The sequence below is a fragment of the Bos grunniens genome, chromosome 2 (genome assembly GCF_055505025.1).
Source record: "Bos grunniens cultivar Pamir isolate PY7600 chromosome 2, Bosgru_T2T1.0, whole genome shotgun sequence".
Classification (NCBI taxonomy): domain Eukaryota; kingdom Metazoa; phylum Chordata; class Mammalia; order Artiodactyla; family Bovidae; genus Bos; species Bos grunniens.
Window position 1 is genome coordinate 80,185,705 of NC_141166.1, and position 24,440 is coordinate 80,210,144.

Consider the following 24,440-nt stretch of genomic DNA (forward strand, 5'->3'; position numbering starts at 1 on the left):
AGGCACAAATACTGGAGTGGCTTCTCATTTCCTTCTCCAGCGGATCTTCCCAACCCAGGGATAGAACCTGAGTCTCCTGCATTGCAGGCAGATTCTTTATTGACTGAGCCAACAGGGAAGCTCAAATTTGCCTTTATAAAATGTTAATATACTATATGATTTTTCTGTCTAGTGGTATCCTTGCTAAATAGGACATATTTTATGCAAAGTACCTCTTTTTAAATTTAATATTTTCATTTTGTTTCACTCATGCTCAAAAAAGAGCTGGTTATCTTTCCATTCTATATTTATATTCCTCTTCTGCTAACAGTTAAAATCTCAAATTCCTAATGATCATGGAACATTCAGAAGTCTGATTTTGTGATACTTTTCAGAAAAGCTGGCTGGAGAAAATTCTATTAATGGTGAATTCTAAGAGGATATATAGAATTTAGGTCACATTACTAGAATAAATGTTACTTTTAAATGCTGAGCACAAGAGATACTGATGAGTTATAGAGCCATTTAAATACATATAGTTATTCTCTGGTTCCTTGATCAAGGAATCTCTAATGTCATTCCCGTATCAACTAAGGTAGTTAGAATATGGAGTAAAGGATGGTCACACCCAATAAATTCAACCTAAAGTCATGAATCATCAGTGACAAGATGATTCTCAGGGAATTATGGCAACCAGGTGAAGATGTTACTAGGTATTCATCCTTAATGACTCATAACATACTGAATGCTCAGTGATTCTCAACACTGAAAAGAGCAAGACTGAACAAAAGATGAACAAGAAGACAGAAACAAGATGGTCTTATTGTTAGGGAAACCATGGCCAAATTAGGAAATCATCTTTATAGTGAGTTCTATAGAAATAAATAGTCCAAAAAAAAAAAAAAAAGAAAGAAAGAAAGAAATAATCCCTTTCTATTGCTCATGGCTTGACCAGGATTGCATTTAAAGTGAAAGTGAAAGTCACTCAGTTGTGTCAGACTCTTTGTGACCCCATGGATTATACAGTCCATGGAATTCTCCAGGCCAGAGTGCTAGAGTGGATAGCCTTTCCCTTCTTCAGGGGATCCTCCCAACCCAGAGATTGAACCCAAGTCTCCCACATTGCAGGTGGATGGATTCTTTACCAACTGAGCCACAAGGAAAATCAAAGAATACTGGAGTCCTTCTCCAGGGGATCTTCCTGACCCAGGAATTGAACTGGGGTCTCCTGCATTGCAGGCTGATTCTTTACCAACTGAACTATCAGGGAAGCCCAATAGGGAGGATTATGTTAGTCATCTAAAAGGGAACCTCATATTGAATGAATGCTGGTTGAAAGGTGGAGGGCAAATTGCTGGTGGGTCTTATGGAGAAGTTCAAAATCAATCAGGTAAACACAAAAAGTGGGAAAACACAGGAAAAGTAAACTGAGGTTCTTGGCCTAGATTGGAGACTGAAATGAATAACAAAAACAGGATGGTTACGCCATTTGTCTCAAAAGAGATTGAAAAACAACCAAACACATCAGATTGGAAGCACGAAGAGAATATGAAACTCTAATTTGCCTCTTTGGCTCCCACTCTAGACAGAAAGACCAATGAACTAGAGGCACTAATGCAATAGGTCGTGTTTAAGAGATTGCAGAGGCGTGTGGTTACCCAGACAACAAAAGGCATTTCTCATTTTTTTGCACAAAGTAGAAGACACATTTTGATGGCTTTCTCCAGACAAATGATTTCTTTCCTAATAAGCTCTCTAAATACACAGCCAAAGTTTTGAGTCCTGAGGCATTCTTCTTTATAGAGATATATTAGTTGACTGAATGAAATGCTTAAATCTTGCCAAAAAAATTGGCAGCTTGATTGTAACACAATTAGAGGTTACTGCTTTAAACTACTAATCCTTTACAGCTGCAGATTGTAAGGTATCTGTCACAGTGCCAGCTTCAGTAAACTAAAAATATAAGTCACTAAGACATTTGTTTTAAATCGAGGAAAGAGGAAAATCTATAAAAGGAGAATTCAAACATTTGAACTGTGGAAATACTGTCTTTTTTAAAACAAAATTCCTATAGTTAGCAATATAATTTGAGAAAATATAGTTAACACAAGGATAGATTGAAGTTGCCACATATTTCATTTGTTTCTGATTTTTTCATCTTCGTGTACATATAAGAAAATTCAGTCCATTTTGATAAAGTTAATTATCCCCTGATGCAATGCTAGTAAAACACAGATATAACAACACTGTAAATAATTTGGGTGTGTGCTGGGATGGGGATGGGGGTATCCATCTGTCATGATAAGATTATTTATGTTTTTGGTTCACAAAATGTGAATCAGATTAAATTCTCATAAATTAGTCAATACCACATTGCAGGCAGATTCTTTACCATCTGAGCCACCAGGGATGCCCAAGAATACTGAAGTGGGTAGCCTATCCCTTCTCCAAGGGATCTTCCTTACCCAGGAATCAAACCGGGTCCTCCTGAATTGCAGGCATATTCTTACCTGCTGAGGTACCAGGGAAGCCCAATAATAAAGGACTACACAAATTCTGAACATTACTAAATTTCACAGCTTAGTAATAGTCTACAATACCTAGATAATTGTTATTTAAATCAAGCTCATACAGCAATGGAGAAACCCTTCCCCCAAAACCCAAAAAAGTTATATTTAAGAGCTAGAATATATACGAATTCTAAAACCACTTCAGGGATGAAACTTCTGCTTTTATCAGCAATCTATTCTTAAAAGATCATTTCAATCTGAATATTTATAAGGCTTAATTTAAAAGATTATTTCAATTTTAATAATTTTACTACAATTTGTAGTATTTATCTAAAGTGAAAATGAAAGTGAAAATTGCTCAGTCGTGTCCGACTGTTTGCAAACCGATGGACTATACAGTCCATGGAATTCTTCAGGACATAGTACTGGAGTGGGAAGCTTTTCCCTTCTCCAGGGGATCTTCCCAACCCAGGGATCGAACCCAGGTCTCTCACATTGCAGGCAGATTCTTTACCAGCTGAGCCATAAGGGTCTACACTAGGACTACATCAACCTGGCATAAGCTCTGTTATAGGAAAAGGAAACCAAATAAAAGTACATAATTCTCAGACAGTATCCAGAAAGTAACAAATCTGTCTTTGGATATCAGGGTGAATATTGTATGTGATTTATCATTTTTAAAACATACTCAGTGTTCTTTAAACTTATTTGTTATGATCTACCACCTACCTACCATAAATATCAAAACTCAGTCAAAACTTTCAATTGGACTACCAGCTAAACAAAAGATATTATGGAACCTAGAAAATAACATATTTGGAATCAGAAAGTTGGTTTAAGAACTAGTCCTAGTTTCTCCATAAATGATGAAAGTGAAAGTGAAGGTGTTAGTCACTCAGTCATGTCTGACTCTTTGTGACCCCATGGACTGTACCCCAACCAGGCTCCACTGTCCATAGAATTCTCCAGGCAAGAACACTGGGGTGGGTTGCCATTTCCTTCTCCAGGGAATCTTTCTGACCCAGGGATTGAACCTGAGTCTCCTGCATTGCAGGTGGATTCTTTACTATCTGAGTCACCAAGAAAGCCCATAAATTATGTGGCATATAAAAATAAAGGCTTTGTGTCAGATGATCTGTGAAAGTGTTTAACTTCTAAACACTACATTACATAACAGTTTAAAACCTTATCCATTCTGTATAAACCTTGAAGTGAAGTGAAGTGAAGTCGTTCAGTTGTGTTCGACTCTTTGCGACCCCATGGACAGTAGCCTACCAGGCTCCGCCATCCTTGGGATTTTCCAGGCAAGAATACTGGAGTGGGCTGCCATTTCCTTCTCCAGGGGATCTTCCCAACCCAGGGATCGAACCCGGGTCTCCTGCATTGCAGACAGACGCTTCACTGTCTGAGCCACCATGCTAAGTCGCTTCAGTCCTGTCTGACTCTGTGCGACCCCACAGACAACAGCCCATCATGCTCTGCCATTCCTGGGATCCTCCAGGCAAGAGTACTGGAGTGGGTTGCCATTTCCTTCTCCAATGCATGAAAGTGAAAAGTGAAAGTGAAGTCGCTTAGTTGTGTCTGACTCCTAGCGACCCCATGGACTGCAGCCTACCAGGCTCCTCTGTCCATGGGATTTGCCAGGAAAGAGTACTGGAGTGGGTTGCCATTGCCTTCTCCTGCTATGTATGAATTTTATGCATTAGTCAGTAAGCAAAAAAAAATGTTGGTACTTATGGGGGCAATTTTGACATCATCTCCCTATGTGAGTAACCTGAAATTAAGAAGACAAGGTGCCTTATGATAGTTAATTTTTTTTTCTGATAGTTACAATTTAAACAAGCACAACAGCTGAGATGAAAATTAGAGCTATCTGAAAGAACAGGCTGCAAAATGGTAGGTTGAGTACTTAAAGTTTTGTTTTTTTTTAAAGTCTTTTAAAAGTAGATTCTAACTTTAATATTGATGCTTTTGAACTGTGGTGTTGGAGAAGACTCTTGAGAGTCCCTTGGACTGCAAGGAGATCCAACCAGGCCATCCTAAAGGACATCAGTCCTGGGTGTTCTTTGGAAGGACTGATGCTGAAGCTGAAACTCCAATACTTTGGCCACCTCATGTGAAAAGTTGACTCATTGGAAAAGACCCTGAAGCTGTGAGGGACTGGGGGCAGGAGGAGAAAGGGATGACAGAGGATGAGATGGCTGGATGGCATCACCAACTCGATGGACATGAGTTTGAGTGAACTCAGGGTGTTGGTGATGGACAGGGAGGCCTGGCGTGCTGCAGTTCATGGGGTCACAAAGAGTCGGACACGACTGAGCTACTGAACTGAACTGAACTGAACTGAACTGATGGGAATAACAGTCCACCTTACCTGTTTCCTGAGAAACCTGTATGCAGGTCAAGAAACAACAGTTATAATCAGAAATGGAATAACAGACTATTCAAAGTTGGGAAAGGAGTACAACAAGGCTGAATATTGTCACCATGCTTATTTAACTTATATGCCGAGTACATCTTGTGAAATGCCAGGCTAGTTGAAGTTCAAGCTGGAATCAAGACTATTGGGAGAAATATCAACAAGCTCAGATATGCAGATGATAGCACTCTAGTGGCAGAGAGTGAAGAGGAACTAAAGAGCCTCTTGATGAAGGTAAAAGTGGAGGTTGAAAAAGCTGGTTTAAAACTGAACATTCAAAAAATGAAGATCATGGATGGCATCTGGTTCCATCACTTCATGGCAAATAGAAGGGGGGAAAGAGTGACATATTTTATTTTCTTGAGCTCCAAAATTTCAGCAGACAGTAAATGCAGCCATGGAATTAAAAGATGCTCACTCCTTGGAAGGAAAATTATGACAAACCTAGATAGCGTACTAAAAAGTAGAGACATCGCTTTGCCAGCAAAGGTCCATCTTGTCAAAGCTATGGCTTTTCCAGTAGTCATGTATGGATGTGAGAGTTGGACCATAATGAAGGCTGAGAACCAAAGAATTGATGTTTTTCAATTGTGGTGCTAGAGAAGACTCTTCAGAATTCCTTGGTTGCAAGTCAATCCTAAAGGAAATTAACCCTGAATATTCACTAGAAAGACTGATGCTGAAGCTAAAACCCCAATCCTTTGGCCACCTGACAGGTAGAGCTGACTCATTAGAAAAGACCCTGATGCTGAGAAAGACTGATGGTTGGATAGCATCAGTGACTCAGTGGACATGAATTTGAGCAAACTGTGGGAGATAGTGAAGGACAGAGAAGCCTGGCATGATGAGTTCATGGGGTTCCAAAGACTTGGACACAACTTTTGGACTGAACAACAAGAAAGATTGTGAAGTTAAGTTGCATTATTGTAAGTGAAACATAATCTATTTATGGCTGGAAAAAAATGTGTTTTTGAGGGTATATGCATACTCTTATGGTAGAAGGTGGGAGGGGTATGTTGGGAGATGAGGCTAAACATCATAGAGAGGTTTGTAAGACCATGATTTTTCAATGGAAAGATTTAAGGAGGGAGATATGATGCTGAGGTTTTATTATAAGATTATTTTGTCTGTGGTATAATGAACGGCTTGGGACTGGGGACTAAGGGGATACCAGAAACTCAGACAAGGTTTATTCAATGGACTCTAGAGAAAAGATTGTGAAATTTTAATCTAGGCTTTTGTGAAACAAAAGTAATACCAAGGATGAGAAGCATAACTTGTAAAGGATAACTTTCAAGATTGATATGCTATTGTCATGTATCCCCAAGATTTTCAATTAATTTATTGCTTCTAATTTAAAAGGTGTATCTACTTCATAACAGGTCTTGTTCTAAGTTCTAGTATTATAGTAGTAGAATAGGAAAAAAGAAAACTGCCACTGCTTCTGGATATTTATTTATAGCGAGGTGAGACAGATAATAGGTTATAAATATAATAAATGAATAAATTATGTGGCAGTAAAAACGTACTATGGAAATGCAAAAGAGCAGGGCATTGAGGATCCCAGGATGGGAATGGGATAATAGATTGCAATTATCAGTAAGTTATGCATTCAGATGACATTTAAACAAAGACTTGAAGGAGTTCAGGAATTGAATCATGTAGGATATCTGGCTGACAGGCATTTTAGGGCAAAAGACCATTTTAGGAAAGGCCTTACTTTAGTAGGTAGTGATCGGTTTGAGAAATAGCAGAGCTTCCCTGGAGAAGAGTGAGTAAAGGGGAAAGTAGTGGAAGATAATCAGAGAAGTAACAGGACATCAAATCTTTTAAATCCTTAAGAGATGGTAGAAGAATTTCAGTCTTTTTAATGGAAAACCATTGGACATTTTTAATTGAAGATATGATGTGACTTACGCTTTATACAGAGCATTGTAGTTATTGTTTTGTGAGTCATAAAGATAGCAAAGAGATCAATTAGGAGGGTATTGCATTCATTCAGAAGAAAGGTGAAGGTGGTTCAAAACTAGACCCTTGCAGTCAAGCTGATATTATGGTAATCAGCTCCTAGACATACTTTGAAGGTACATTCAATAATATTGTCTGATTTTGGAGTTACGGAAGGAGAAGAGGGGCCAGCAATGCCTCTAAGATTTTCACTTTGAGCACCTAAAAAACTGAGTTGCCATTAAATTACATTGGGGAAGCAGATTTTGTGGATCATATGAGAAGTTTATTTTTAGGCATGCATGCCACCAGAGAAGGCAATGGCACCCCACTCCAGTACTCTTGCCTGGAAAATCCTATGGATAGAGGAGCCTGGTAGGCTGCAGTCCATGGGGTTGCTAAGAGTCGGACACGACTGAGTGACTTCACTTTCACTTTTCACTTTCATGCATTGGAGAAGGAAACTGCAACCCACTCCAGTGTTCTTGCTTGGAGAATCCCAGGGACAGGGGAGCCTGGTGGGCTGCCATCTATGGGGTCGCACAAAGTCGGACAGGACTGAAGCGACTTAGCAGCAGCAGCAGCAGCTACTCTGGAGATTTTTTTTTTTTAACATCCAAATGGAAAAGCAAGCAGTTAGATAGAGCCTGATATCAATTAGGAAATTTTTAGCATGTGATTTTATGTTAAACCATGAACTCTATTAGGAAGTGAGGAAGATAGAAATAAGAGGATCATGGTCAGAGCCTGGGGCATTCCAATATTAAAAGCAAAGGAGAAAAGGATCTAGCCAAAGATACTGAAAGGTGAGGAAAAGGAGAGAACAATAAAAGAGTAATTACACTGGTGATTCATCTCAGAACTATTTTGTACTAGTTATTATTACATCAAATGAAGTAACAAACAAAAAGAGCTACTTAAAGGTTAACTGGACAGACTCTTACTGTTACTATGTAGAAAAAGATTTCTCAACTCTGGCGCTACTGGTGTTTTGGTCAGAATAATTCCTTGCTATGCGGAACTAATTTATTCATTGTAGGGTGTTAAGCATTCTCCCTGGCCTCTACTCACTTGATGCCAGCAGCAGTCCACAGCACTGAGAATCAAAAATGTCTTCAGACATTACCAAATGTCCTCTGGGGTGAAAGATCATCCCCAGTGGAGAACCACTGATGTAGAACTACTGAATGCTCTCTGATGATGCCTCTCCCTCCATGACTCTAAGCATTTTTCAAGGTCCTTAATGAATTTCTGTTTTCAGATTTTTTTGAATACTCCCTTGTTTTCCTTTACTTGATCTTTCAGCAGTATGCTAGAAATATAACCAAAACTTCCTTTTCAAAACACTTTTTTTTTTCTCTTAGTTTCTGTGATTCTACATTCTCTTGTTTTATCCTAATGCATTGGCTGGTCCTTGCCATAGTTTTAATCTAGTCTCAGAGCTTGGTTCCAATTCCTTCTTAATTTCCCCTGGTAATCTAACCTGGTTTGATGGTTTTAGATATCCCCTCAATTTTTCTATTCCTTAATGCAATTCCAGTCCAGAGATCTAAGATAAAGCTTTGACTACATCACTGCAAACCTAACATTCTCATTGGATCTCTTACTGGACTTAGCATAACTAAAACCAAACCCACAGTTTTCCATTTTCAGTTCAGTTCAGTTCAGTTCAATTGCTCAGTCATGTACAACTCTTTGCCACCCCATGAAATGCAGCACACTAGGCCTCCCTGTTCATCACCAACTCCTGGAGTCCACTCAAACTCATGACCATAGAGTTGGTGATGCCATCCTGCCATCTCATCCTCTGTCTTCCCCTTCTCCTCCTGCCCCCAATCCCTCCCAGCATCAGAGTCTTTTCCAATGAGTCAGCTCTTCGCATGAGGTGGCCAAAGTATTAGAGTTTCAGCTTTAGCATCAGTTCTTCCAATGAACACCCAGGACTGATCTCCTTTAGGATGGACTGGTTGGACCTCCTTGCAGTCCATTTTCAGTATCCTTCAAATTATACAATCCAGGGAACCAGATGTCAGTCTGGAATCCTTTCTGTCCTCATTTGTCACATTCATTCCATTTGCAAACATTTTTTTCCTCAAGATTCTACTCACTACCTTTCACTTTATTGAGACTATAATAGAGCAACATACCACCATTTCTATGGGAGCATAGCCCTTCTATGTGGCCTCCTTCTGTTATAGTCTTTTCTCCCACCAAATCCATTATCCACAGAAAAAATAAAAGAGTTGTCTTAGATATAAGTAAGATGACATTACTTCCTTCTCATTTCCTAGGTCTTAGCTCAAATCTCCTCTTTTCAAATGTGCCTTTATTAATCATCTTACTCAAACCTATATCATTCAAGTTTTTATCTCCAAGTCCATTTTTTTACTTCCCCAAATACACCTTTCAAAAATTGGATTTTTTGTATTTATTTATGTGTTTGGAGAAGGCAATGGCAACACACTCCAGTACTCTTGCCTGGAAAATCCCATGGATGGAGGAGACTGGTGGGCTAAAGTCCATGGGTTCGCTAAGAGTTGGACACGACTGAGCGACTTCACTTTCACTTTTCACTTTCATGCATTGGAGAAGGAAATGGCAACCTACTCCAGTGTTCTTGCCTGGAGAATCCCAGAGACGGGGGAGCCTGATGGGCTGCCGTCTCTGGGATCGCATAGAGTCAGACATGTGTAAAGCGACTTAGCAGCAGCATGTATGTTTTAGTTTAGTTGATTTTGTCTTTGTTCCACAGAATATAAACTTCATGAGGACAAGATTCTGCTATCTTTATCATATTCCAAGAACCCATCACCAAACCTAACAAACAAAACTCTCTAATAATGCTTTGCATGCATGCTTCGGGCATGGCCAACTCTTTGTGACTCTATGGACTATAGCCCACCAGGCTCCTCTGTCTATGGAATTCTCTGGACAATAATACTTGAGTGGGTTGCCATGCCATTCTCCAAGGTATCTTCCTGACCCAGGGATAGAACCCGTGTCTCTTATTTCTCCTGCATTGGCAGGCGGGTCCTTAACCAATAGGGCCACCTGGGAAGCCCAAATAATGCTTTGGGTATGAATGAATACAACTTGATTGGTCACCTTAAGATGCTATGCAATCTGATCAATAACTTAGTATTATTAATTGCATAATTTTATATTTTATATGGTCATAAAAGATTTATGTTCAGTAAAATTTTGACAATTGATCACAACTATTTTAGAACCATCAATTCTAATCAGTATGTATTATTGAGTGCCTTATTAATCAACAACAATCAAGCCACAGATTGATAGTAACATAATAGCTGATAGCTTCAGATCTCTTCCAAGGTAATCATAATAAATTATTTTAGTTGTTGACTGATTCGAATAAACTCTGATGGTTTTAAAAGTATTCTAGCCAAGCAATTATATTTCAATTTAGTTTCAATTTAGATTTTAATGGTGTCTTAAATTTATAATGGGCGTCCCAGGAGGTGTTAGTGGTAAACAACCTGCCTGCCAATGCTGGAGACATAAGAGACTCTGATTCGACCCCTGGGTTGGGAAGATCACCTGGAGCGGGGCATGACAACTCACTACAGTGTTCTTGCCTGGAGAATCCCATGGACAGAGGGAGCCTGGTGGCCTACAGTCCATGGGGCTGCAAAGAGTCAGACACAACTGAAGTGACTTAGCATGCATGCACGTAAATTTATAATACTGAAGAAAGAAAAAAAAAAAAAAAAAACTATCAACTTTTACCACTACCCAAATGTCCTAAAACAAGACTTTGAAGTTTTTGCTAAAATTTATGTACACACATTTATGTCTGGGTACCCTGTTGTTGTTGTTTAGTTGCTAAGTCATATCTGACTCTTTGCAACCCCATGGACAGTAGCCCTCTCGGCTCTTCTGTCCATGGTATTTCCTAGACAAGAATGCTGGAGAGCGTTGGCCTTTCCTTCTAGGGGATCTTCCCAACCCAGGGATCAAACCTGTGTCTCATGCATTGGCAGAAGGATTCTTTACTGCTGAAGAACCAGGGAAGCCCGTGGTTACATAGGAATACTAATAAATTTATGTATGCATGTGTGTATGTGTGTGAGATGTACACACAGACCCATATATTGGGTAGGAGACTTAAAGCTAGGACTACAATTAGAAACTGAAACCTATTAAAGAAAACTTAATTGAATATTTTGTTAAAGTTTTTCAGGAAAAATGGTTCTAATCAACTTTTTGAGAAAAGGGTATGAGTATTAATGAATAAAATTATATTATTCTGAACAATTTCTTTTGCATAATGGAGAATATGCCAAGCATGGTATCTCATATTCACGTCTCAAAACCAGGTAGATCAGATGAACCATTTGTTTTGCTCAGGAATATTCAGCTCTTTAATGGTAAAATCTAATGTGGAGAGTTAAAGTTATTTGCATTTTCAAGCACTGACCTACTTTATAGTGCTTGCTATCATGTATCTCGCATTTCATACTAGAAATAATAAATTGCCAGAAAGTATGTACAATTGTTGAATAATGCTATCATATCCTCTTCTGACTACTAAAATTCAAATTCAGAAATCTCATTATGCTTTACATACAGATTGAATCATGTCAGTATTTTAAGTTTTAAATTATTTAATTTTCTTAAAGAAAAAAAATCTATCCATTTTGTATAGCTCAGGGGGTTAGAAAATCATAGGCATTTCTATCTATAAATAACTTAGTCTGCATCTGAATTTTAAATTTGCAATCCTAATTGCTATTCCAACCATTTTCACAGACTACAGAAGAGAAGTCCCTTCATGATTTCTAAAAAAGATCATGTTAAAAATTATTTTCCTTTAGAATGGACTTCAGTTAACATTTAGTTGCCTGAGCAATATTTTTCTGATTTCTGATACAACATATTTTATGCCCTTTCCTGAAATAAAAAATATTCCAGTGTTTTCTGTAGCTTTGAATATACCTTCAAGATATCCTGTCATCACGTGTATCACTCCTGCGACTGAACGTGTGCTGTCATGTACGGCTCTTTGTGACCCCACGGACTATAGCCCACCAGGCTTCTCTGTTAAAGGAATTTTCCAGACAAGAATACCAGAGTGGGTTGCCATTTTCTACTCCAGGGGATCTTCCCAGCCTGCATCTTCTGCATTGGCAGGTGGATTCTTTACTAGTAATCCACATGGGAAGCCACTGATAATGGAGTAATAACTACAGTGTCCATAGTTTGATTTGCATATTCTTTCTTTCACCTATTGATTCAGAGATAGAAATCAATGGACCATATTCAGCTCAGGGAAAAACTTTTAAGTTTCATTTTCTGAGGAGTGGGGAATTCTCAGGTAAGTAGTATTTGTGCCAAAACTTAGAAGATGAAATAGACTGCAGGAAATCATAACCCACTCCAGTATTCTTGCCTGGAGAATTTCATGGACATAGGAGCCTGGTGGGCTATAATCCATGGGATCACTAAGAGTTGGACACGATGAACAACTAACACTTACTTACACGTCATTAAACTAATGGATGACTAGGTGGTGACTCTTAAAAGAGCAAGTATCATACACTGCAGGGAAATTCATGGGGGTAAAAATCAATTCTTTATATACAAGATGGATTTCAGAGAAATACATACAAATTGTCTAGGTAATAGCTGGATAAACATAAACTATGTCACATGTTTTATTTTAAACCACACATATTTACTATTGGAAGGGACTTTAGAAATTTTCTACTTCAAAACACTACTTAGTTTTCAGATGAATGGAGATGTAGCAGGTATTTAAAGTTAAGTCTAAAATTTGTCATGTTTTTGTTGCATGGCCATAGATAAGCCATCTAATCATTCTAGAACACACACTGATCATTAAATTAAGGTGGTGAGAATGGATTTATTTCATATTTATAATATTGAGATATCAGGGTTACAAGGTAGTTTAGGAATCAAAATTGAATAATTACCCTTATCAGTGTAGCCTTAAGGATATATATATACACATACATAATGCACTGGTAAGAATTTATATGGAACGCTTAATGATTTGGAACATGGTGCTAAAACTCATGGCTCAGATATTCCAAACTTTTAAGCATGACGTTTAGTTAGTCATAATGGGATTTTAGAAAATGTACCATTCTACTATCCACTTTTCTTCCTAGTGAATACTGTTACTCATGGGTAGTTCTAATAACAGAGAAACAAATGGAAAGAATAGATTACATGATACATCTAATTACTACCAATAAAATAATAATGAAGCTGCTTCAAATCCTTTTAGAAAAAGGCGAATAAATAACTTTGCACTGATGGTGAAAGACTCCATACCACATTAATAAAATTATAAAAAATGTAAAATATATAAAGGTTAAAAATTTGCAAATATAATATACAAATAAAATTTATACATTTGTGTTCTTGATGGTATAAAAATAAAAAATTAGCTATCAAATAAGTTTCACTCCTGACTTACAATAAACAGTCACTGGAGGTTACTGGTTTTACTAATTTTTTTTTTTTTTTAAACAACCAGTTGCTTAGTCACTCAGTCCTGTTTGACTCTTTGCGACCCCATGGACTGTAGCCTAACAGTCTCCTCTCTCCATGGGATTCTCCAGGCAGGAATACTGGAGTTGGTTGTCATTTCCTTCTCCAGGGGATCTTCCCGACCCAGGGATCGAACCTTGGTCTCCTGCATTGCAGGCAGACGCTTAACCTCTGAGCCACCACGAAGCTAAAGAATGCTCAAAATACCACACAATTGCACTCATCTCACAAGCCAATAAAGTAATGCTCAAAATTCTCCAAGCCAGGCTTCAGCAATACATGAACCATGAACCTCCAGATGTTCAAGCTGGTATTAGTAAAGGCAGAGGAACCAGAGATCAAATTGCCAACGTCTGCTGGATCATTGAAAAAGCAAGAGAGTTCCAGTAAAACATCTATTTCTGCTTTATTGGCTATGCCAAAGCCTTTGACTGTGTGGATCACAATAAACTGTGGAAAATTCTGAAAGAGATGGGAATACCAGACCACCTAACCTGACTCTTCAGAAATCTGTATGAAGGTCAGGAAGTGAAAGTTAGAACTGGACATGGAACAACAGACTGGTTCCAAATAGGAAAAGGAGTACATCAGGGCTGTATATTGTCACCCTGTTTATTAAACTTATATGCAGAGTACATCATGAGAAACATTGGGCTGGAGGAAACACAAGCTGGAATCAAGATTGCCAGGAGAAATGTCAATAACCTCAGATATGCAGATGACACCACCCTTATGGCAGAAAGTGTAGAAGAACTAAAGAGCCTCTTGATGAAAGTGAAGGAGGAGAGTGAAAAAGTTGGTTTAAAGCTCAACATTCAGAAAACTAAGATCATGGCATCTGGTCCCATCACTTCATGGCAAATGGATGGGGAAACAGTGGAAACAGTGTCAGACTTTATTTTTCTGGACTCCAAAATCACTGCAGATGATGATTACAGCCATGAAATTAAAAGACGCTTACTCCTTGGAAGGAAAATTTTGACCAACCTAGATAGCATATTCAAAAGCAGAGACATTACTTTGCCAACAAAGGTCCATCTAGTCAAGGCTATGGTTTTTCCTGTGGTCATGTATGAATGTGAGAGTTGGACTATAAAGAAAGCTGAGCACCAAAGAACTGATGCTTTTGAACTGTGGTGTTGGAGAAGACTCTTGAGAGTCCCTTGGACTGCAAGGAGATCCAACCAGTCCATCCTAAAGGAGATCAGTCCTGGGTGTTCATTGGTAGGACTGATTTTGGATGACATGGGTTTGGGTAGACTCTGGGAGTTGGTGATGGACAGGGAGGCCTGGCGTGATGTGGTTCATGGGGCCGCAAACAGTCCGACACAACTGAATGACTGAACTGAACTGAAACTGGAGGTTACTGACTGTGTTTATCCATCCCTCCTAGGACAAATATAAAAAATTATCAAATCATTTTCAATGCTAGTTATATACAAAATGAAGATATATTTTTTAGCAACTATCAAATTCAGAAAAGAATAATTTGCAATTAATTTTTAATGTGAGATTATTCATTGTAGGGAAGAACATTTTGTCAGTTATCATTAACATCACTGCCATCGTCAACTCATCACTGTCATTATATCATTCTGTTAATCCATACATTGTACAGGAGGCGGTGATCAAGAGCATGCCCCAAAAAAGAAATGAAGAAAGGCAAAATGGTTGTCTGAGGAGGCCTTAAAAATAGCTGAGAAAATAAGAGATGCTAAAAGCAAAGGAGAAAAGGAAAGATATACCCATTTGAATGCAGAGTTCCAAAGAATAGCAAGGAGAGATAAGAAAGCCTTCCTCAGTGATCAATGCAAAGAAATAGAGGAAAACAACAGAATGGGAAAGACTAGAGATCTCTTCAAGAAAATTAGAGATACCAAGGGAGCATTTCATGCAAAATGGACACAATAAAGGACAGAAATGTTATGGACATATCAGAAGCTGAAGATATTAAGAGGTGGCAACAATAAACCAAAGACCTATACAAAGATCTTCATGACTGAGATAACCACGATGGTGTAATCACTCACCTAGAGCCAGACATCCTGGAATGCAAAGTCAAGTGGGCCTTAAGAAGCTTCACTATGAACAAAGCTAGTGGAGGTGATGGAATTCCAGTTGAGCTATTTCAAATCTTAAAAGATGATGCTATGAAAGTGTTACACTCAATATGCCAGCAAATTTGGAAAACTTACCAGTGGCCACAGAACTGGAAAAGATCAGTTTTTATTCCAATTCCAAAGAAAGGCAATGCCAAAAAATGTTCAAACTACGGCTCAATTACACTCATCTCACATGCTAGCAAAGTAAAGCTCAAAATTCTTCAAGCCAGGCTTCAACAGTATGTGAACCATAAGCTTCCAAATATTCAAGATGGATTTAGAAAAGGCAGAGGGACCAGAGATCAAATTGCCAACATCCACTGGATCATTAAAAGAGCAAGAGAGTTCCAGAAAAGTTCTGCTTTATTGACTATGCCAAAGCCTGTGACTGTGGATCACATTAAAGTGTGGAAAATTCTGAAAGACATGGAAATACCAGACTGACCTGCCTTCTGAGAAATCTGTATGCAGGTCAAAAAGCAACAGTTAGAACTGGACATGGAACAATGGACTGTTTCCAAATGGTGAAAGGAGTATGTCAAAGCTGTATACTGTCACCCTGCTTATTTAACTTATGTGCAGAGTACATCATGAGAAATGCTGGGCTGGAAGAAGCACAAGCTGGAATCAAGATTGCCAGGAGAAATATCAATAACCTCAGATATGCAGATGACACCACCCTTGTGGCAGAAAGTAAAGAAGAATTAAAGAGCCTCTTGATGAAAGTGAAAGAGGAGAGTGAAAAAGTTGGCTTAAAACTCAACATTCAGAATACGAAGACCATGGCATCTGGTCCCATCACTTAATGGCAAATAGATGGAGAAACAATGAAAACAGTGACAGACTTTATATTTTTGAGCTCCAAAATCACTGCAGATGGTGACTGTAGCCATGAAATTAAAAGACGCTTGCTTCTTGGAAGAAAATCTATGACCAACCTAGGGAGCATTTTTTTTTTTTTTTTTTTTTGTATTGAGGAAATTTCTATTTCATTGAATTTTTTTTTTTATCATGAATGGGTTTTGAATTTTGTCAAGTGTTTTTTATGCATAGTCTTCCTTTTTCCTAGGCAGCATATTAAAAAGCAGAGATATTAGTTTGCCAACCAAAGTCCATCTAGTCAAATCTATGGTTTTTCCAGTAGAGTTGGACTATAAAGAAAGGTGAGTGCCAAAGATTGATGCTTTCGAACTGTGGTGTTGGAGAAGACTCTTGAGAGTCCTTTGAACGGCAAAGAGATCCAACCAGTCCATCCTAAAGGAGATCAGTTTTGAATATTCACTGGAAGCTGAAGATGAAACTCCAACACTTTGGCCACCTGATGTGAAGAACTGACTCATTGGAAAAACCCTGATGCTAGGAAAGATTGAAGGTGGGAGAAGAAAGAGACCTCAGAGAATGAGATGGTTGAATAGCATCACTGACTTGATAGAAGTTTAAGAAACCTCCAGGAGTAGGTGATGGACAGGGAAGCCTGTTGTACTGCAGTCCATGAGGCTGCAAAGATTTGGACAGGACTGAATGACTGAACTGAACTGAACTGAAATCTATACAGTGCTTATTATGTGCCAAGAACTATTAATACTAACATACAGTATGTATATATGTATGTGTGTGTATTCCTCCATAGAAACCATATTAAATGGTGAAGATAGAGAAACTAAGAGGCTGGTAAAGAATATGAACATGATTAAGCCCCGGGTAATATAACTTCATAATACTTCATGATCACTTCATTAATACATAAAATTGTACCACAGGACCAATGTTTTTGCAAAGCAAACTTCTGTTTTAGACAAAGAAAACTAAAGGTAATCAAGACTGTGCCAGTCTTTCATTCTAATAGGAAGATTATATATGGGTGATGGAGAGTAGAGTGATCCAGTGAAAATTTTGGCTTTATCCTTGACTAAGTGTCAGACTTTATTTTTTGGGCTCCAAAATCACTGCAGATGGTGAATTGCAGCCATGAAATTAAAAGACACTTACTCTTTGGAAGGAAAGTTATGACCAACCTAGATAACATATTCAAAGGCAGAGACATTACTTTGCCAACCAAGGTCCATCTAGTCAAGGCTATGGTTTTTCCTGTGGTCATGTATGGATGTGAGAGTTGACTGTGAAGAAGGCTGAGTGCCGAAGAATTGATGCTTTTGAACAGTGGTGTTGGAGAAGGCTCTTGAGAGTCCCTTGGACTGCAAGGAGATCCAACCAGTCCATTCTGAAGGAGATCAGCCCTGGGATTTCTTTGGAGGGAATGATGCTGAAGCTGAAACTCCAGTACTTTGGCCACCTCATGCGAAGAGTTGACTCATTGGAAAAGACTCTGATGCTGGGAGGGATTGGAGGTAGGAGGAGAAGGGGACTACAGAGGATAAGATGGCTGGATTGCATCACTGACTCAATGGACGTGCGTCTGAGTGAACTCTGGGAGTTGGTGATGGACAGGGAGGCCTGGCATACTGCAATTCATGGGGTCGCAAAGAGTCGGACATGACTGAGCGACTGAACTGAACTGAACTGAACACTTAATAGACCTATGTGTGTTAGTCATTCAGTCATGTCAGACTCTGTGCAACCCCACAGACTGTAGTTGGCCAGGCTCCTCTAGCCATGGGATTTTCCTGGTAAGAATACTGGAGTGGGTAGCCATTCCCTTCTCTGGGGGATCTTCCCAACTTGTGGATCGAACCTGGGGTTCCTACATTGCAGGAAGATTATTTACCATCTGAGGCACCAGAGAAGCTGTCTTATAACACTGGGTTTGTAAGAGGAGGACTTAAAGAAATCACTCTGATATGGATGTATTTTTACTCACAGTTAATCTGACCTGAATTTAAAAGCTAATAATACAGCTTCTTTTAAAACCAGCTTATTGTCACCTACTACTAATAAAAAAATAGTGTTTCATATTTACATCAAATGATATTTATGGAGTTCAAATCTATGGTAGATACCATACTTGACTTTTTGGTTGTATAGGAATGGGCTAGGGCTCTCTAAAAATAAGTAGTTTATCTGTTATTCTTTCCAGGTTACCTCAAAACATAAAATCCACAATAAATTGAAATGCCCTAAAACAAAAAAGATAACCTAAAACTATAACTCTAAACAAATGTTTTAGCTTATTTTTCTCTAAAGGAATAACCATGATAATCAATGTGTCTGTCGTATACCAGCAAAAAACATTGCTCTATTTTGGATGTTCTCTGAAATATAGTTATTAGGAGTCAGAAGATATGATTACACTATTTATTGATCTCTTTCCCTAGAAGATAAACAGATTTCTGATATTGTTAAAAATGAAACAATTTCCATACAAATTGTGAAATTATTTGTTTTAGCTCTGTGAAGAATACCGTTGGTAGCTTGATAGGGATTGCATTGAATCTATAAATTGCTTTGGGTAGTATACTCATTTTCACTATATTGATTCTTCCAATCCATGAACATGGTATATTTCTCCATCTATTAGTGTCCTCTTTGATTTCTTTCACCAGTGTTTTATAGTTTTCTTTATATATATATATATATACCTGTGGCAGATTCATTTCGATATTTGGCAAAACTAATACAATACTGTAAAGTTTAAAAATAAAATAAAATTTAAAAAAAAATGAAACAATTTACCCTGTATATATTTGAGTTGATTTTCTAATGTAAAAATGAAGAGATGGTTTCCAATACTATCTCATGATGAAAAACAAAACCTCATGTTCATAATTTATTAAATACTATAAAATATTAAATTTCTAGAAATTTTAGGTACTATTAATTTCTATTCTTATATAACTACAGAAAATATATTAAAGAAAAACATAAAATCATGCAATTAAAATAAAATATATCCAGCTATGGGAATAAATGAGTAGGGATATTTTTATTTCTATATAGGGAGAATATTGGGAGGAATCATTGATTAATTAACTTATAGTCAAATATTGTGATTGACAAATTAAAAAAAAAACAATAAAAAAAAAACAGGGGGAGGTATGAGCCATGAGCCTTCAAATATTCAATTTATTTACTTACAATCAAGCCACTGTTTGCTTGCCTTTTTTCTCTGCCATGGATTCTTTTGTAGAAAATTCCGCCTGGATTAAACTGAGTACTCCAAATAATCATATCTCTCTGATAATATACATCCATCCCTGTTATTCTTGAATTATGTTCAATATGAGAAATTTGTTGATGATCGCCACTGTAGTTGAATGGATATATAAAACCCAGGATATCAGTGTCATTAGCAATGTAGAGAACTTGATCTTCAGAGCCTGGAGATTATTATAATAAAATACAAAAATAAAGTAAATTTCAACTAATGTAAAAGCAACAAATGTACTTTTAAATTATCTTGAATTGTTATTCTTAACACAGTTTCTTGCTCCATAAAATTAAACCAGCTTTATACCATCATTTAGTCTTCATGACTTATGTATAAAACACACTTAAGTAACATTTCTAAGAGTTATTAATATAGGTTTTCTTCAGTCAAAGCTTACCTTGTGGCTAGAAAGTTTTAGTAGATACCTTTTTTATGAAGAGGAATTTATGTTCGGTAGGTCACAATATGTTTCAGTGCTTTGCATCTGAACATTCAGATACCATATTTTGTACTCCTGAGCCTCAGGCATTTCTGAGTGTTTAGTTTATGCACCTGAGTGACCATTACCTTTGGCTAACAAATAAAAAATTATGAGATGAAGAGCCTTCTTCTAATAATCATATATCTCAACTGTTCTCTTATTTTATTATACAAAGATATCAGTATTTATTGCCATAATCTCAATATTTTCTGGAATCTTGCTAACTGGAACCATGTAGCCTGAAGTTTTGACACATACAAAATGATATTGATGTCATGCGCATACACAGATAAGAAAACCCTAAGGTGAATCCTGAAAATATTAATTAAAATATTAATGAAACCATAAAGAAAAACTGAATTCCAAATTAAAAAAAAATTAAAAAGCAATACTAATACACAAGTTGTAGTTCAACTCTATAGGCTCAACAGCTCTCCCTTAGGGGATGTTTACCATGTGATAGGAGCTGCATCAAGCCTTTGACAATTTATCTCCTCTTCCAACAACATGGAAAGTAAGGATTTGACCTCCCATTTTTATAGATGAAGAACTGAGGCTCTGAGAGTTTAATAACTTCCCTGAGGCCACACAATCAGAGGGAATCAATGCTGGATTCAAATATGAGTCTAACTCCATAGCCATCCTTGCTTGATTCAGTATATCAGGTTGTTTTCCTCTTCTAGTAACTGTCTTATTAACATTGTTAATCATGCCCTGTAGTTAACAATATTTAAATTATAATATTATTTAGTAAAAACATAAGTGCATTAAAATCCACATTGAAGAAAGCCATACCTGTCATTTAATTTTTTAAAAGTGATATTCTTAAGTAGAGGAGGTCTGGATTTTAAAACATAATTTTATTTTAAAACCTTTAAGTTCTTATTCAAAATTCCACTCTCCTTATAATGCTAACTTTTAATTTAACCTGTTATTTTCATCCCAGTGGTGCAATATTTCCTTGGGTATACCGAGAGCAGGCCATAAAGGAAGGCATTTCATATTCTATCACACTGGCTTTTGAAGTTCTACCCTCTTCTGACAAATTGTTTCAAACACAAATGTGATTTTAATAGTAGCCAAGTATTTGAGAGTCATGTCTATAAACCTTCCCATATCAATTAACCATGATAATAAACAAATTGGCCAAATTTACCAGTCTTAACAAGAAATTTATTTTATATCATCAGGCATTAAGCCATTGTTAAAATGCAATATGTAACATTTTCCCCATGTTTATACAGAAATTATAAAAACATATAAAATCATGGTTATTCATCTTTACCTTTTGCTATGCAGGTGTTATTTCTTTCTTGAAAATTCTGGTGACACACACATTTATATGATCCTTCTGTATTTATACATTGGTGGGAACATGTGCCAAATACCAAACATTCATTAAGGTCTAGAAAAGAAGAGCTCAAAATAGCATCATCATATCCCCAATTAGTACTTTCATTCTTTTCTCATTTCAACAAAGAAAAATGTATTTTTTGTGCTTCAACTTCTTATTCCTATGTCTTTCATTGTCTTTTCAAACTCTTACATTGCTCTGTGATATTTTCTGGCCATAACCATATTTTTTTCTCAATATTTTCACTATAATGACTCATCAATTGTGCATTGCTTGTTAATCCACTTAACATATTGAAATATTCATTTCAAACTTCCCTAGTATTTTCATTGACTCAAATAAACGTGTGTTGGTGTTTCTGATTACCTACCTCCATACATTTGTACATGTCATATGCTATTCTTTTGTCCTATAGTACCCATGCTCATTCTACATAGTGAATTTCTACTTATCTCTCAAGATTCACCTGAAGTGAAGCCTTCCTTTATTTCCATCAATAAATGGTAATGATTATCCATCTCATAGATTCTCCACTTTTTGCAACCTTGGGATTTCCCTCTTATGCCATTCTCACACTATATTTCATATATGTGGTAACATATTCATATCCGCTACTTGACTGAAGTCATAAATTAGTATTTATTCATTGTTTTATTGCCAGCATTTTGGACAATTCATGACAAAGAATGAAGATATAGATAATACACTTCTGGCTTCATAATAGAAAGTGACAATGTAATAAGAAGGGCCAATAAAAAGCAAACAAACAATAAAAATCCTGAATACTTGTATAAAAATGAATATATATATAAATTATAAATAATAAATAAATCTTAGGCAATAGTCAATGGCTTAGCACATGCCCCAAAGTTTAAAATTTTAAGGTGATTCTTAAAATTTCTTTTAAGAAATTTCTAATTTCTAAAATCACCTAATTTCTTTCAAGTCTACTGCTGCTTTCAAACAGCAGAATTCCTCCGCCCCCCTAATCAATTATAGTTGCCCTAATAAATCTGTGAGATAAATCCTTCTCTTGAATCAGAGGAATTTAAGGATAAACACAGCGGTAGTAATTATCTCTTGTTTAGCACTCAGCAGAGTTTTAAAACCTCAGTTGTAGAGATAAAGACTTTCCCAGTGACATTTGTAAATGACAGTGCCAAGGCTTAAACTCAGACTTCCTGATTCTCAGGTCTCTACTCTGACACTGCCCAAGGTGAACCTAAGCACTCTCAGGAGTGCAATTCTGCATTTAATTGCAATACAGGGTAAAGAGTGAAAATTGTATTTACTTGTTAACAAATGGTATACCAGGGGTAACTAAAATACATAGTACCAGTTCTCAGTCATCAAAAAAGTATTACAATAAGGAGTGGTGCACTGATAATATGGGGAAGAACGTTTGATGGCATGCTGTTAAAAGAATCTCCTTGAGGTGTCACATTGCAAGGATTCCCCAATGCTCTGTGACTTCCAAACCAGTTTGAGTCATACAAATAAATGTTTTCTAAACTTTTATTGTATTATTGCAATAAATCTTTTAACAGTTAAAAAAGTTTTACAATATTTTTTGTTTTGGCATCTGTAACTTTGAACAGGGAGTTATTTGTTACTGTGGTTTCTCTTTGAGAGAAAATCAAAATAAGCAAAAATCTGCATGATTGGATAAAACTTTTAGTTCCCTCACAGGGCCTTGTATTGGCCAGAGTCACCATTTCCTCCTCATCTCCGTAAGCAGACAATGTGGAGAGCTTTTGAAGACAATGGGTGAATCTCACACATGTCTAGTACCGAGAATAGTGCCTGACATACAACCACTATTAATCTATTTCTATTTCTTGATTATTGTCCTCTCAAATTTTTCTTCCTTATAGGTATTTTATTCAAAGTGCTTTGGCTTTAAAGTCAAATAGTGATTTCTTGTGCTTTTTTCAGCTACCTATAGTAAGGACACAAAAATTTAAATTCCTTGGATTACAAATCAAGGTATTCTCTCTTCCCTTCTCTATACCAAGTCAAACTGCTTTTGTCTACTATCAAAACTTCATTTATTACATGAAGATACAAATTTTATTAGAGTTCAGAAGTTACTCATTTGCACAACAAAAATACTGGATTCACAGTGATTTAAAATGAATGTAGCTTGCAGGACATATTTGCCATGGCATGTTACTCAAAATGAAGAAAATTTCAAGAATACATTTTCTAAACTTAGTATATACAGTAAACAGAGCCTACTATTCAAAAATAAGCATTTGAAAATTAATGTTATATGAAAGTAAAATCTTGAACAGGTTTAAGTGTGTGTTTTGACACAAAGTGTCTAAGAATGAAGAAATAATCTAGTTTTGAGAAATAATTCACTTTTTTATTAAAATAGAGAAATTTAAGTTGCCAGTTTTCAGCATTCCCTGTTAATAAAGAGATAAAATGTCATGAATAATCCAAACACATATACAACTTAAATGTACAAATGTGACATATAAATATACATACATGACATATATATGACATAACTACAAGTATTTCCTCTATGGATGAGTGCAATTAATTTTTAAAATTCCATTTTGATTGACACAATGTAAAATCACTTTTATTTACCCAAGAATAACACAAGGTGACAATAGAGAAGAAAGCAGAGAGGTGAAAACATTTTACAACTTGAATTTGCCCTGCATAAACCAGACTTAGACACTTTAGGTTTGGCTCTAATTATAGTACCAATTTTAGTGGAGAAACTGGCAGAAAGTGCATTTAGGTCTGTATTTCATGGCAGTAAAGCCCTAGTGTAAACTATATTTAGATAGAACTTACTATGAGGTTCCTGCTCCCCTGAATGCTCAATTTTTAAATGATCACAAGTAAGTTGACAGAGATTTATTTAAATCTTGTCTTTGAATTTTAGGAGACACTCGATAATAATATAAAGCACTGTTTAGGACGTTGTGTTAGGATAAAAACCCACCATTCTGTAAAAGCAAATTACCTATTGCAGTATTGCAA

General features: G+C 36.8%; 1 protein-coding gene across 1 annotated transcript in view; it reads right to left on the reverse strand.

Moving 5' to 3' along the window:
* Positions 1–24,440, reverse strand: part of LRP1B (LDL receptor related protein 1B) — a 2,178,569-nt gene that overhangs the window by 142,508 nt on the left and 2,011,621 nt on the right. Inside the window, exons 76-77 of the mRNA XM_086368415.1 lie at positions 21,369–21,488; positions 19,530–19,771 (exon numbers count right to left, since the gene is read on the reverse strand). Of these exons, the coding sequence (XP_086224541.1) occupies positions 19,530–19,771; positions 21,369–21,488 (362 nt within the window). The remainder of the gene's footprint in view (positions 1–19,529; positions 19,772–21,368; positions 21,489–24,440) is intronic.